The 12,766-nt window shown below is 51.8% G+C and overlaps 1 protein-coding gene across 3 annotated transcripts in view; it reads right to left on the reverse strand.

The window, feature by feature from the left end:
- Positions 1-1,082: 1,082 nt before the first annotated feature.
- The window catches only part of LOC126964308 (cytochrome c oxidase subunit 4 isoform 2, mitochondrial), a 393,425-nt gene continuing 381,741 nt past the window's right edge, over positions 1,083-12,766 (reverse strand). The window contains exons 1-6 of one of the 3 annotated variants that reach the window (XM_050807341.1): positions 10,833-10,962; positions 9,702-9,783; positions 8,717-8,881; positions 4,811-4,942; positions 1,735-1,788; positions 1,203-1,315 (exon numbers count right to left, since the gene is read on the reverse strand). In XM_050807341.1, coding sequence (XP_050663298.1) covers positions 1,751-1,788; positions 4,811-4,942; positions 8,717-8,881; positions 9,702-9,783 — 417 coding nt within the window. In that variant the 5' untranslated portion in view covers positions 10,833-10,962 and the 3' untranslated portion in view covers positions 1,203-1,315; positions 1,735-1,750. Of the gene's footprint in view, positions 1,316-1,734; positions 1,789-4,810; positions 4,943-8,716; positions 8,882-9,701; positions 9,784-10,832; positions 10,963-12,766 lie in introns of those variants that run through there. The other 2 variants (XM_050807340.1, XM_050807339.1) reach the window with 2 other exon arrangements.

Here is a 12,766-nt window from a genome sequence, read left to right on the forward strand (position 1 = left end):
CTGTCCCCTCATGCTGCTTTGTTGTGTTTCTTCATGGCACTTATTACCATGTAACCTACAAGTTATTGCATTATTTTTTCATTTTTTTTTTTTTTTTTTTTTTTTTTTTTTTTTGAGACAGAGTCTCGCTCTGTCGCCCAGGCTGCAGTGCTGTGGCCAGATCTCAGCTCACTGCAAGCTCCGCCTCCCGGGTTCCCGCCATTCTCCTGCCTCAGCCTCCCGAGTAGCTGGGACTACAGGCGCCCGCCACCTCGCCCGGCTAGTTTTTTGTGTTTTTTAGTAGAGACGGGGTTTCACCGTGTTAGCCAGGATGGTCTCGATCTCCTGACCTCGTGATCTGCCCGTCTCGGCCTCCCAAAGTGCTGGGATTACAGGCTTGAGCCACCGCGCCCGGCCATTTTTTCATTTTTCTATCTCCCTGCATAGAGGAATGTCTCCTCCGTGAGGCCAAGGTCTTTGCCTGCTTGTTCACTGCTGCATCCCCAGGGCCTGGATTAGAACCTGGAACATAGTAGGTGCTCAGTATTTGTTTTTTGTTTTGTTTTTTGAGATGGAGTCTCTCTCTGTCGCCCAGGCTGTAGTGCAATGGTATGACCTCGGCTCACTGCAACCTCTGCCTCCTGAGTTCAAGCGATTCTCCTGCTTCAGGCTCCTGACCAGCTGGGACTACAGGCATGCACCACCACATCAGGCTAATTTTTGTATTTTTTAGTAGAGACGGGGTTTCACCATATTGGCCAGGCTGGTCTTGAACTCCTGACCTCAAGTGATCCGCCCTCCTTGGCCTCCCAAAGTGCTGGGATTACAGGTGTGAGCCATCATGCCCGGCCAAGTATTTGTTAATTAGCTGAATAAAAGAGTGTCCTCACCTTTGATTAAGCCACTTGCTCCACCCCGATGCCTTCCCTTCTTCTTGCCTTTCCTAATCCCACCTAAGCCCTGGCTCTAGCCCCCACTCCTCCAGGAAGCCCTCACTGACCAGATGAGTTCTGAGCCCTTCTTGCACTTCGCCTGGTAAAATGCTTAATTTTAGATGCCAAGTAAAGTCTGAAGTGGAGGTGAGAGGCAGAAGAGAACCAATCAGCTTTATTGGGGTTAAGGGCAGGGGAGGGGAGGGGAGGTGCCGGCAGAGGCTCCCAGCCAGGGTGGAGCCGTAGGGAGACAGCTGGGGATGCAAGTCACTTCTTCCACTGCTTCTTCTCATAGTCCCAGCGGGAGGCCAGGCCCTGCACAGGATTGACCTTCATGTCCAGCATGCGCTGCAGCTGCTTGGCTTTCCATTCGTCCGTCAAGGTGATGGGCTTTGGAGGAAACACTGCAGGGAGTGCATGGGGGAGCTCAGGATCCGGCCAGTCTTCCTCCACCAGCCAGGGTCTCCAGCCACCCTGTAGCCTCCCAGCTACTCCCAAGGCTGACGGTACAAGTTACTCCGGGGTTGGGGTATCCTGCACTGAGGCACTCCCTCCACCCTGTCTAGCCCAGCACCCCAGACTTTCTCCTAAAGCATCGCCCCAGGCACCTCTCGGTTCTGATCCCAGCTTTGCCTTAGACTCCAAGGACCGTGGGAGCCAGGCCAAGGTCCTTCCCAACTCAGTCGCCTTACCTACTTCTGTGGCCTGTGGTAATAAGAGCACTGATTTGAAGACTGCCTGAATCCAAATCCCAGCTCCACCACTCCCTTGCCCTGTGACTTTCAACAAGTTACTTCACCTCTCTGAGCCTCAGTTTCCTTACCTGTCAAAAGCAGGTCCTATCCACTAGGATTGTGGGAACTGAGTATTTCCAAAGCTGTTGGCACAATGTTAGACAAATATTAAGCACCTGATACATGTTATCTACTATAATTATGTAATTACTGAGTTTGTTCCCACTTGCTGGGCAGGGTAAAGGATGAAATAATTCCTTTTACTTTCTAAGGGGGTTGAGAGTAGGAAGTAGGTAAGAGTGTTCACTTTAAAAATATGGGGACAGGCAGCAGGGCGCGGTGGCTCATGCCTTTAATCACGCCCAGGCCGAGGTGGGCAGATCACTTGAGGTCAGGAGTTCGAGACTAGCCTGGCCTAGTCAAACCCTGTCTCTACTAAAAATACAAAAAATTAGCTGGGCGTAGTAGTGTATCCCCGTTATCCCAGCTGCTCAGGAGGCTGAGGCAGGATAATTGGTTTAGTCTGGGAGGCACAGGTTGCACTGAGCCAAGATCATGCCACTACACTCCAGCCTTGGTGGCAGAGCAAGACTCTTTCTAAAAATAAAAAAAATAATAAAAATAAAAAAGGCCGGGCGCGGTGGCTCAAGCCTGTAATCCCAGCACTTTGGGAGGCCGAGACGGGCGGATCACGAGGTCAGGAGATCGAGACCATCCTGGCTAACACAGTGAAACCCCGTCTCTACTAAAAAATATATATATATAATACATATATATACAAAAAACTAGCCGGGCAAGGTGGCGAGCGCCTATAGTCCCAGTTACTCGGGAGGCTGAGGCAGGAGAATGGCATAAACCCGGGAGGCGGAGCTTGCAGTGAGCTGAGATCCGGCCACTGCACTCCAGCCTGGGCCACAGAGCGAGACTCCATCTAAAAAAAAAAAAAAAGAAGAAAAAAAAAATGGGGAGAGCCAGGTGCAATGGCGTGTGCCTATGGTCTCAGTTACTCAGGAGGCCAAGATGGGAAGATTACTTAAACTGAGGAATTCTAGTCTAGCCTGGGCAACATAGAAAAACCCCTGTCTTTTTTTTAAAAAAAAAAAAAGAAAAAAATCTGGTGGGAGAGGCAATACTTAACCTAAAAGCTGAAAGCACTCATAGAGGCATTTTAGGCACCTTGATGTGTGGATGGGGACAGGAAAGGCCTGGAGGCCCGAGCTCCCAATAGCTCTCATACCTTACTTTCTGGTCCACCTGGTCCTGAGGCTGACTCAGCCTTCCTGACCTTCATCCCTGGTACATTCTATCCCAGGAGCGGAGCAGGAAGGGAACAACCTTTATGAGCATCGACTATGTGCCAAGCACTAGGCTAGACTAGCCCTTCCAGGATGCATGGGAGGTGCTGAGCCTTTCACTGGTCTACCAGAGGGATGGGCAGTTAAAATAAAAATTGCTGGGCCGATGTGGTGGCTCACGCCTGTAATCCCAGCACTTTGGGAGGCCAAAGTGGGTGGATCACAAGGTTAGGAGTTCAAGACCAGCCTGGCCAATATGGTGAAACCCCATCTCTACTAAAAATATAAAAATTAGCTGGGTGTGGTGGCATGCACCTGTAGTCCCAGCTGCTCAGGAGGCTGAGGCAGAAGAATCGCTTGACCCCAGGAGGCGGAGGTTGCAGTGAGCCAGGATCACGCCACTGCATTCTAGCCTGGGTGACAGAGCAAGACTCCATCTCAAATAAATAAATTAATTAATTTAATTAAATAATTATTGGAGTCAGACCGGGTACGGTGGCTCATGCCTATAACCCCAGCACTTTGGGAGGCCAAGACAGGCGGATCACAAGGTCAGAAGTTCGAGATCAGTCTGGCCAACATGGTGAAACCCCATCTCTACTAAAAATACAAAACTTAGCTGGGCATGGTGGCGGGCGCCTGTAATCCCAGCTACTTGGTAGGCTGAGGCAGGAGAATCGCTTGAAACCAGAAGGCGGAGGTTGCAGTGAGCCGAGACCGCACCACTACAAAACTCTCTCTCAAAAAAAAAAAAAAAAAATTGTTGGGGTTGGGGTCTACCCCCAGAGTGTCTGACCAGTGGAGCTGAGAATATGCATTTCTAGCAAGTTCCTAGATGGTGCTATTGGTACACAGAGAACACTTTTGAGAACCACTCTTCAGAGGTAATAAAAGCTCAGCTGTACATGTGACTACCCAGCTAAAGACTATATTTCCCAGCTTCCCTTGTAGCCAGATGATCACATGATCATTTCTCAGCCTATATCATGTGAGGAGAAGTGGTTTGAGCAACTTCTAGGCCTCAAAGAGGAGCCTATTTTCCCTTTCCCTTTTTTCCTTGGCTGGAATGTAGGCTTGATGGCAGGAGCTGGAGCAGCCATCTTGCATGTCAAGGATGCAGAGCAACAAGACAGAAGGAGCCTGCATTGTGGAGTCCCCACATTTGTCTGGATTGCTTCTCTGCCCTTGTTGTGAGAAAGGAATAAACCATTATCTAAATTAAGCTCTTGTAAGTTGGGGACTCTTTGTTACAGTAGCTGAAGCAATATATTGAAAAATAGGCCAGGTGTGGTGGCTCATGCTTGTAATCCTAGCACTTTGGGAGTTCCAAGCAGGCAGATCACTTGAGGCCAGGAGTTTGAGACCAGCCTGGCGAACATGGCGAACCCTGTCTCTACTAAAAATACAAAAATTAGTCAGGCATGGTGGTATACTCCTGTAGTCCCAGCTACTTGGGAGGCTGAGGCAGGGGAATCACTTGAACTGTGGAGGCAGAGGTTCCGTGTATGTATATATATATATATATATACACACCGAAAAACACATAGTTCATACACAACAATCAGTTACAACACCATTCATGACTATGAGCCAAACACTGGCCTATAGCCCTCTCTCATTAAAATCCTCTTAAGTACCCTGAAATGGAACATTACTATTTCCATTTTACAGATGAGGAAACTGAGGCCCAGAGAGGTAAAGTTCCTACATTCAAACCTAGACAGCCATGCTCTGCCCTTCACACTACACCTCTTCAGACATTTTCAACTCTTCAGATGAGTGCCAGCATGGTTCCTTTAAGAAACCATCTGGTGGCCGTGACCACAAGGTCACGCCCAGGATTGCATCTAGATGAGGTGTTGCTACTCACTGTAGACCCGCTGCCACCAAATCACCAGAGCTGCGAATCCAAAGAAGAAGAAGACGTAACCCATCACTGTCTTCCACTCATTGGAGCGACGGTTCATCTCCGCAAAGGTCTCATTGAACTGGAGCCGGTACACTGGAGGCAATTGGGGGGGAGGGGGGAAGGGCCTCAGGTGCATCCACTCTAAGTGATCCCTGGCTTCCGCCTCCCTGCAGCAGATGCTGTTCATTCAGCAAATTCTTACGGAGCATGTACTATATGCACAGCATGACCAAGAACTGGTGACAGCAGTGAGTAAGCCAGATGAAAATCCCTGCCCTTGTCGAGTTAAGAGGGGAAACCGTGGCAAATGCTTCAGGCAAACAGTTGGGTGGCCAGGGAAGGTGTCTCAGAGGAGGTGACATTGGAACTGAGGCTTGAAAAATCAATGGGAGAAAATTGGTGAAAACCGGAAGGAAATGCAAAGACCCAGAAGCAGGAAGTGGGTAGGAAAAGAGTGAAGTGAGGACCACTGTGGCTGGAGTGAAATGAGCAAAAGAGAGGGAATTTAGCAAACGAGAGGCTGGCCAGAGCCGGTTCACACAGGACCTTGTCAGAATCCATGGAGAAGAATCTGGATTTCATTTCAACAGAATTAGGGAGGGGGCCAGGCATGGTGGCTCATGCCTGTAATCCCAGAATTTTAGGAGACCAAGACAGGTGGACTGCTTGAGTCCAAGAGTTCGAGACAATCCTAGGCAATATAGCGAGATCCTGTTCCTACAAAAAATTTTAAAATTAGCCAGGTAAGGCTGGGCGCGGTGGCTCATGCCTGTAATCTCAGCACTTTGGAAGGCTGAGGCGCGTGGATCACAAGGTCAGGAGATCGAGACCATCCTGGCTAACATGGTGAAAACCCGTCTCTACTAAAAATACAAAAAATTAACTGGGCATAGTGGCAGGCACCTGTAATCCCAGCTCCTCGGGAGGCGGAGGCAGGAGAATGGCGTGAACCAGGGAGACGGAGCTTGCAGTGAGCCGAGATTGCACCACTGCACTCCAGCCTGGGAGACAGAGCAAGACTCCATCTCAAAAAAATAAATAATAAATAAATAAATAAATAATAAAAAATGGCCGGGCACGGTGGCTCAAGCCTGTAATCCCAGCACTTTGGGAGGCCGAGACGGGCGGATCACGAGGTCGGGAGATCGAGACCATCCTGGTTAACACGGTGAAACCCCGTCTCTACTAAAAAATACAAAAAACTAGCCGGGCGAGGTGGCGGGCGCCTGTAGTCCCAGCCACTCTGGAGGCTGAGGCAGGAGAATGGCGTGAACCCGGGAGGCGGAGCTTGCAGTGAGCTGAGATCCGGCCACTGCACTCCAGCCTGGGTGACAGCGCGAGACTCCGTCTCCAAAAAATAAAAAAATAAAAATAATAATAATAATAATAATAAATTAGCCAGGTACAGTGGCATGTGCCTGTGGTCCCAGCCACTTGAGAGGCTGAGGCAGAAGGACTGCTTGACCCTAGGAGTTTGAGGCTACAGTGAGCAAGGATCCCATACAGTGCTGTCTTAGCCAGGGCAACAGGGTAAGACCGTTTCTTTTTTCTTTTTCTTTTTTTTTTTTTTTTTTTTTTTTGAGACGGAGTCTCGCGCTGTCGCCCAGGCTGGAGTGCAGTGGCCAGATCTCAGCTCACTGCAAGCTCCGCCTCCCGGGTTTACGCCATTCTCCTGCCTCCTCCTCCCAAGTCGCTGGGACTACAGGCTCCCGCCACCTCGCCCGGCTATTTTTTTGTATTTTTTAGTAGAGACGGGGTTTCACTGTGTTAGCCAAGATGGTCTCGATCTCCTGACCTCGTGATCCGCCCGTCTCGGCCTCCCAAAGTGCTGGGATTACAGGCTTGAGCCACCGCGCCCGGCCCCGTTTCTTTTTTCTTTTTTGAGACAGTCTCACTCTGCTGCTGAGGTTGGAGTATGTGATCTCATGCCCGCCTGCCCTGGAAGAGGTCTGACAAGACTCAAGGCATTTGGCCTGGCATGATGGCTCATGCCTGTAATCCCAGTGCTTTGGGAGGCCGAGGCAGGAGAATTGCTTGAGCCCAGGAGTTCAAGAGCAGCCTGAGCAACCATAGTGAGACTGCTCTGTCTCTACAGAAATATAAATAAATAAATAAATAAATAAATAGCCGGCGTGGTAGCTCACACCTGTAATCCCAGCACTTTAGGCTGAGGCAGGTGGATCATGAGATCAGGAGTTCGAGACCAGTCTGGCCAACATGGTGAAACCCTGTCTCTACAAAAAATACAAAAAAAATAGCCAGGTGTGGTGGTGCCCGCCTGTAGTCTCAGCTACTCAGGAGGCCAAAGCAGGAGGATTGCTTGAACCCAAGTGGCAGAGGTTGCAGTGAGCCAACATGGGGCCACTGTACTCCAGCCTGGGTGACAGAGACCCTGTCTCAAAAGAAAAAAAAGAAAAAAAAAGTTGTTTAACTGATCTGTGAGGCTACACTGCAATGCACCAAGCATCCCACCAAATCTTCAGTGTAGCTAATGTGGTATAGCAGCTAAGGGTGAAACCCCTGGTGCCTGTCTGTGTGGTTTCAAATCTTGCCTCCACCACTCTCTAGCCGTGCGACCATTGCAAATGACTGCACTTCACTGAGTTGAGGCTCTCAAATGTGAGCTAATGAGAGCACCTACCTCCACAGCGGTGCCTGCTACCTGTAAGCGTGCAGTACATATTAGGGGTGGTGCTCATGACCATCTTGCCTGGCGAATGTCCGTCATTTATTTTTCTCTCTCTCTCTCTCTTTTTTTTCTTTTTTCCCCCAGACAGGGTCTCACTTTGTTACCCAGGCTGGAGTGCAATGCAGTGGCACAATCACAGCTCACTGCAGCCTCAACTCCCCTGGGCTCAAGCGATCCTCCTGCCTCAGCCTCCTGAATAGCTGGGACCACAGGCATGTGCCACCACGCTCAGATAAAGAGTGTCAATTTCTGAAATGAAGAGAAAACCAAGATATGTGTGTGTGTGTGTGTGTGAGAGAGAGAGAGAGAGAGAAAGAGAGACAGAGAGAGAGAGAGGGAGAGAGGAAAGGTGTTGAGAGAGGGCTGGAAATGCAAGCTCACAGGCAGAAAGGGAGCCTGGCTGGCTCACAGCTGCATTCCCAGTGCATGGTATTGCAGTAGGTGCTCAATAAGATGTTGACTGAATGAATGAATTTGAGAAGCATGAACCTTTCCCCACTAGGAATCCTTTGAAATCTTGGAAGTCAGGCTGAGTGTTCCCATTCATGGAATGAGAATAAGGTGCTCCAAATATCAAAGGGTCAGCTCAGGGATGCTCTGGTGGACATGACAAGGGACCACACATCCCTCCAGTCTCCCAGGGTCAGAGGGCTCCTCCCCAACCACCTCACCTGCCTCTCTCTGTTCCATCTCTCCCACATCACTCAATTCCAGGAGCCTCCACAGTCTCCTGCTCTGGACACCCTTCCCCATGCAGTTCCCACTCCCTGGCAGTGCCCTCCTCTTCACCCTTAAAGGCCAGCTGGAATGTGCCCTCCTCTGGGAGGTCCACCAATATTTCATCTCACAGTCCTTGAACACACCTCACCCTAGTCACATATTCTGTATTACAATTTTTGGGGTCTGTACTGGTTTTCCCCATGGGACTGGGAGCACCATGGGGACAGGAACTATCCAGGTGATTCACCTCTTGTCCCCAGCATTGCCTAACATCAGGCTATGCACAAATAGGTGAGTGAATAAAGAAACGAACAAAGGCATAAACTTCACCCCTCAGGTGTTTGGAGGTTTCTGGCTGTCTTGGGGGCCTCTCTCTGCCCTCTGATCCCTGACAGGCCCTTCTTTCCAAAGTTAGGCCCCAACCCCCTCTCTCCAGCCAGCCCCACCCTGACACCTACGGGCCACCTTTTCGGCGTGGGTCAGCAGGGTCCAGCTTCCCTTCTCTTTCTCCTTCAGGGCCTGCTGCTCAGCGTTGAGTTCTGTGCAGAAGGGCTCTTCTGGCATGGGGTAGTGGCGCTGGGCATAGCAGTTGGTGTAGCGGGGCGTCTTCCCCCCACCACGGGCTGCAGACACAATGGAGGGAGCTGAGTCCAGGCTGCCCCTTGGACACCCTATCTCTAACTATATTAATAAAGGAAGTGGCCGGGCTTGGTGGCTCACGCCTGTAATCCCAGCACTTTGGGAGGCCGAGGCGGGTGGATTGCAAGGTCAGGAGTTCGAGACCAGCCTGGCCAAGATGGTGAAACCCCGCCTCTACTAAAAATACAAAAATTAGCCAGGCGCAGTGGTGGGCACCTATAATCCCAACTACTCGGGAGGCTGAGTCAGAAGAATCGTTTGAACACAGGAGGCGGAGGTTGCAGTGAGCTGAGATCACGCCACTGAACACTCTAGCCTCAGCAACAGAGCAAGACTCTGTCTCAAAAAAAAAAAAAAAAAAAAAGGTTTATAATAGCTTGGGGTACTAGCAAGGGCTCAATAAATGTTTCTTTGTTATTCTCCATGGGTCAGCAAGGCCCTTCTGCTATCTGGCTGAAGTCTCTCCTGCTTTAGGTCTCTTTCTTCTTACTAGCATTCAAACTGGGGTCTGGAAAGGAGGAATCAGGGTCCAAGGTTCTGTCAGCATCCTCCACCTCAGGACAAAAGACCTAGGGACCTGAGGCTTGGGGGCGGGCTCCTAAGGAAGCTTGGAATGGAGATGGCCACTGTCTGCTCACCCCACGGACTCCATTTCCTGGAGAAACTTGGCCTGGGACCAAGGAGTGGGATCATAGGAAGTGTGGTAGGAACAGGCCCAGGGTGGCATGGAAGGGCAAAGGGGGCAGAGGGGACCCCTGCCCCTATCTCTGGAGTTAGGCTGGGAGGAAGGACTCCAGGTCTCACCGGTGCCTTCTGAGCTGTGCATCCCTCGTCTTCCACGTCCACCTTTCCTCAGCACCAAGCTCCAGGCAGCTTTGGGCAGCATCTGGGGGCATGAAGGTATAGATGAGTTCTGCCCCCACATCACCCTCTGCCCCCAAACCTCAGGGCCAGACGGAGAAACCCTTTTCCACTGGTATGGTAGTGGTAGGGATCCCAGGGTTTCAAGGTCGCCCTCATGCCCTTGACCCTTCTAATTTTGTCTGATATCCCTGGGAAGGGGGGGCAATGGGGGTCCTAGACCTTTGGAGCCCCTTCTTGGGACCTCAATTCACCATCTGAGAAGTGGGAGGAGGCCTAAGTCTTGGGCCAGGGTCTGAAGAGTTTGAGGCTGAGGGCTTGGGTTCTAGTGCCAGCCCCAGCTCAGTCTGGCCAGACTAGAGAACTCTGCTCAGTTGTTTGCTCCCCAGAGGAAGCTGGGTGGGGGTCCAGGTTGAGAGGGAGCAGGTCCCCAGGCTCTCTTCCCTGCCCAGCACAGGCAGAACAGACAGACCGTCTGGCCCCCACCTCTTCCCCCATAATTGGCCGCCTACGTGCACACAGCCCTGCTCTGCTGGATCTGGTTGGGGGTGGGGGACTGGGCTCAGCCAGACCGGCTAAGCCCAGTCCCCCACCCCCAGGGAAGACTCAGGGTTTGGCATCCATGGGGGTGGGGAGGGGCTTTAGAGGATAGGGACTTAACTGGGTCAGAGGGAGGGAGACACACATCTGGGGAAAAGAAGGGGATCCCACATCTAGGGGGAGAGAGGGACACCCAACAAATAGAGTGAGGGAGGGGGCACATTACAGGTGATAAGTGGGAGGGGGCGGCCCGCACTTCTAGAAAAGAGGAGCTCCGGCCAGTGATTATGATTAGTGGGTGGGAGAGCTCCACATATCCAGAGAGGGAGGGTGTAATCTGTATTTGGGGAAAAAGATGGCATACATATGCAGACAGAGGACTCCCCAGGAACCCTCAACTCTAACCTGCATGAAGCCCCCCAACCCTCTAAGACAGGGACCACTCGGGGCGCGACCCAGCGGCGAAGGCAGGAGACCGAGCCGCGCCCCTGACGCGCGGGCTTGGGTTGCGGGGTCCTCCGCCAACTCACTCACCTCGCGGGCTCGGCAGCGGGAGTGCGACCTGGGTCTGCCCAGAGAGCAACTGAGAACCCGCTGCGGAGGGACCTGAGCGCGGGCGCCCGCCCCCGGCCCGCCCCACAGCCTTTCAGGGCCGCCCCCGCGTGGGAACGTCCTGCTTCGGCTGGGCGTGGGAGCGCACAGCCCGCGTCCCTGGGGGCACCCCGGCCCACAGCTTGGGGGGAGGGACTGCAGAGCGACTCCTGCATCAGTGTCCCTACCCCTGGGGTCCTGCCTCTGGAGACCCTCTGCAGACAGTAGTCCCAAGAGCAGGGTCTCCCTGCCTCCTCCACACGTTCCCTCCTTGCTGTTTCTCCCACCTGGGATGTTCTCTTCAGGCCTTTGAAGACACAAACCTTTCAGCTAGGCCCAAAGCCTCCTACTCCAGAAACATCTTTTAGGCCAAGCGTTGTGGCTCACGCCTGTAATCCCAGCACTTTGGGAGGCCGAGGCGGGCGGATCCCCTAAGGTCAGGAGTTCGAGACCACCCTGGCCAACGTGGCAAAACCCCATCTCTACTAAAAATACAAAAATTAGCCGGGTGTGGTGGCATGCGCCTGTAGTCCCAGCTACTCAGGAGGCTGAGGCAGGAGAATCGCTCAAACCCGGGAGGCAGAGGTTGCAGTGAGCCGAGATCCCACCATTGCACTCCAGCCTGGGCAACAAGAGTAAAACTCCATCTCAAAACAACAACAAAACCAACAATAAAAGAAGAGAGGTCATCTTGGCCAGAGTGTCATGGTTAAAGGGGAGGCTGGATGGAGGGAAAGGTGGGCTGGACCACCAAGAAGGACCTGTAGGTCATGGTAAGGAGCTTGGATTTTATTTAAAGAAGGTGATTAAACTGGTGTGGTGGCACACCTGTGTAGTCCCAGCTACTCAGGAGGCTAGGGTGGGAGGTGGAGGTTGCAGTGAGCTGAGATCACACCACTGCTCTCCAACCTGGGCAACAGAATGAGACCCTGTCTCAATAAATAAATAAAATAAAATAAAATAAAAAGAAGGTGGGAGGCAACCAAAGTTAAGAAAAGGAGTGATGTGTTCGAATGGAGCAGAGCACGAGTTCAGTAAATGTGTCCCGGGACTGTCAGTATATGGATGGCAGATGAATGGGCGAGGGCTGGGGGTCCCCTCGGTGGCCTGGAGACAAGAGCTTTCCAGGTCTCCCTGCTCTAGGTCCCTGAGGTATGCCCAGCCCCCATGCCTTCCATCAGGGTTCCTATACCCTAACGAGGCCATAGCGGCCTGCTCCAGACAGTCTCTAAAGACTGGCCAGGTGTGGTGGCTCATGCCTGTAATCTCAGTACTTTGGGAGGCCAAGGCGGGCAGATCACTTGAGGTCAGAAGTTCGAGACTAGCCTGGCCAATATGAAGAAAACCTATCTTGCTGGGCGTGGTGGCTCATGCCTGTAATCCCAGCACTTCAGGAGGCCGAGGTAGGCGGATCACACACAACGTCAGGAGATCAAGACCATCCTGGCTAACATGGTGAAACTCCGTCTCTACTAAAAACATAAAAAATTAGCCGGGCATGGTGGCAGGCGCCTGTATTCCCAGCTACTTGGGAGGCTGAGGCAGGAGAATGGCGTGAACCCGGGAGGCGGAGGTTGCAGTGAGCCGAGATCGAGCCACCGCACTCCAGCCTGAGCGACAGAGCAAGACTCCATCTCAAAAATAAATAAATAAATAAATATATATATATAAAATAAAATAAAACCTATCTCTACTAAAAATACAAAAATTAGCCAAGCGTCATGGCATATGCCTGTAGTCCCAGCTACTAGGGAGGCCGAGGTGGAGGTCGCAGTGACCCGAGATTGCACCACTGCACTCCAGCCTGGGCGACAGAGCGAGACTCCATCTCAATCAATCAATCAATCAATCAATCAATGGAGGGGGCTTAGTCCTGG

Source organism: Macaca thibetana, chromosome 10 (genome assembly GCF_024542745.1).
Source record: "Macaca thibetana thibetana isolate TM-01 chromosome 10, ASM2454274v1, whole genome shotgun sequence".
Taxonomy (NCBI): domain Eukaryota; kingdom Metazoa; phylum Chordata; class Mammalia; order Primates; family Cercopithecidae; genus Macaca; species Macaca thibetana.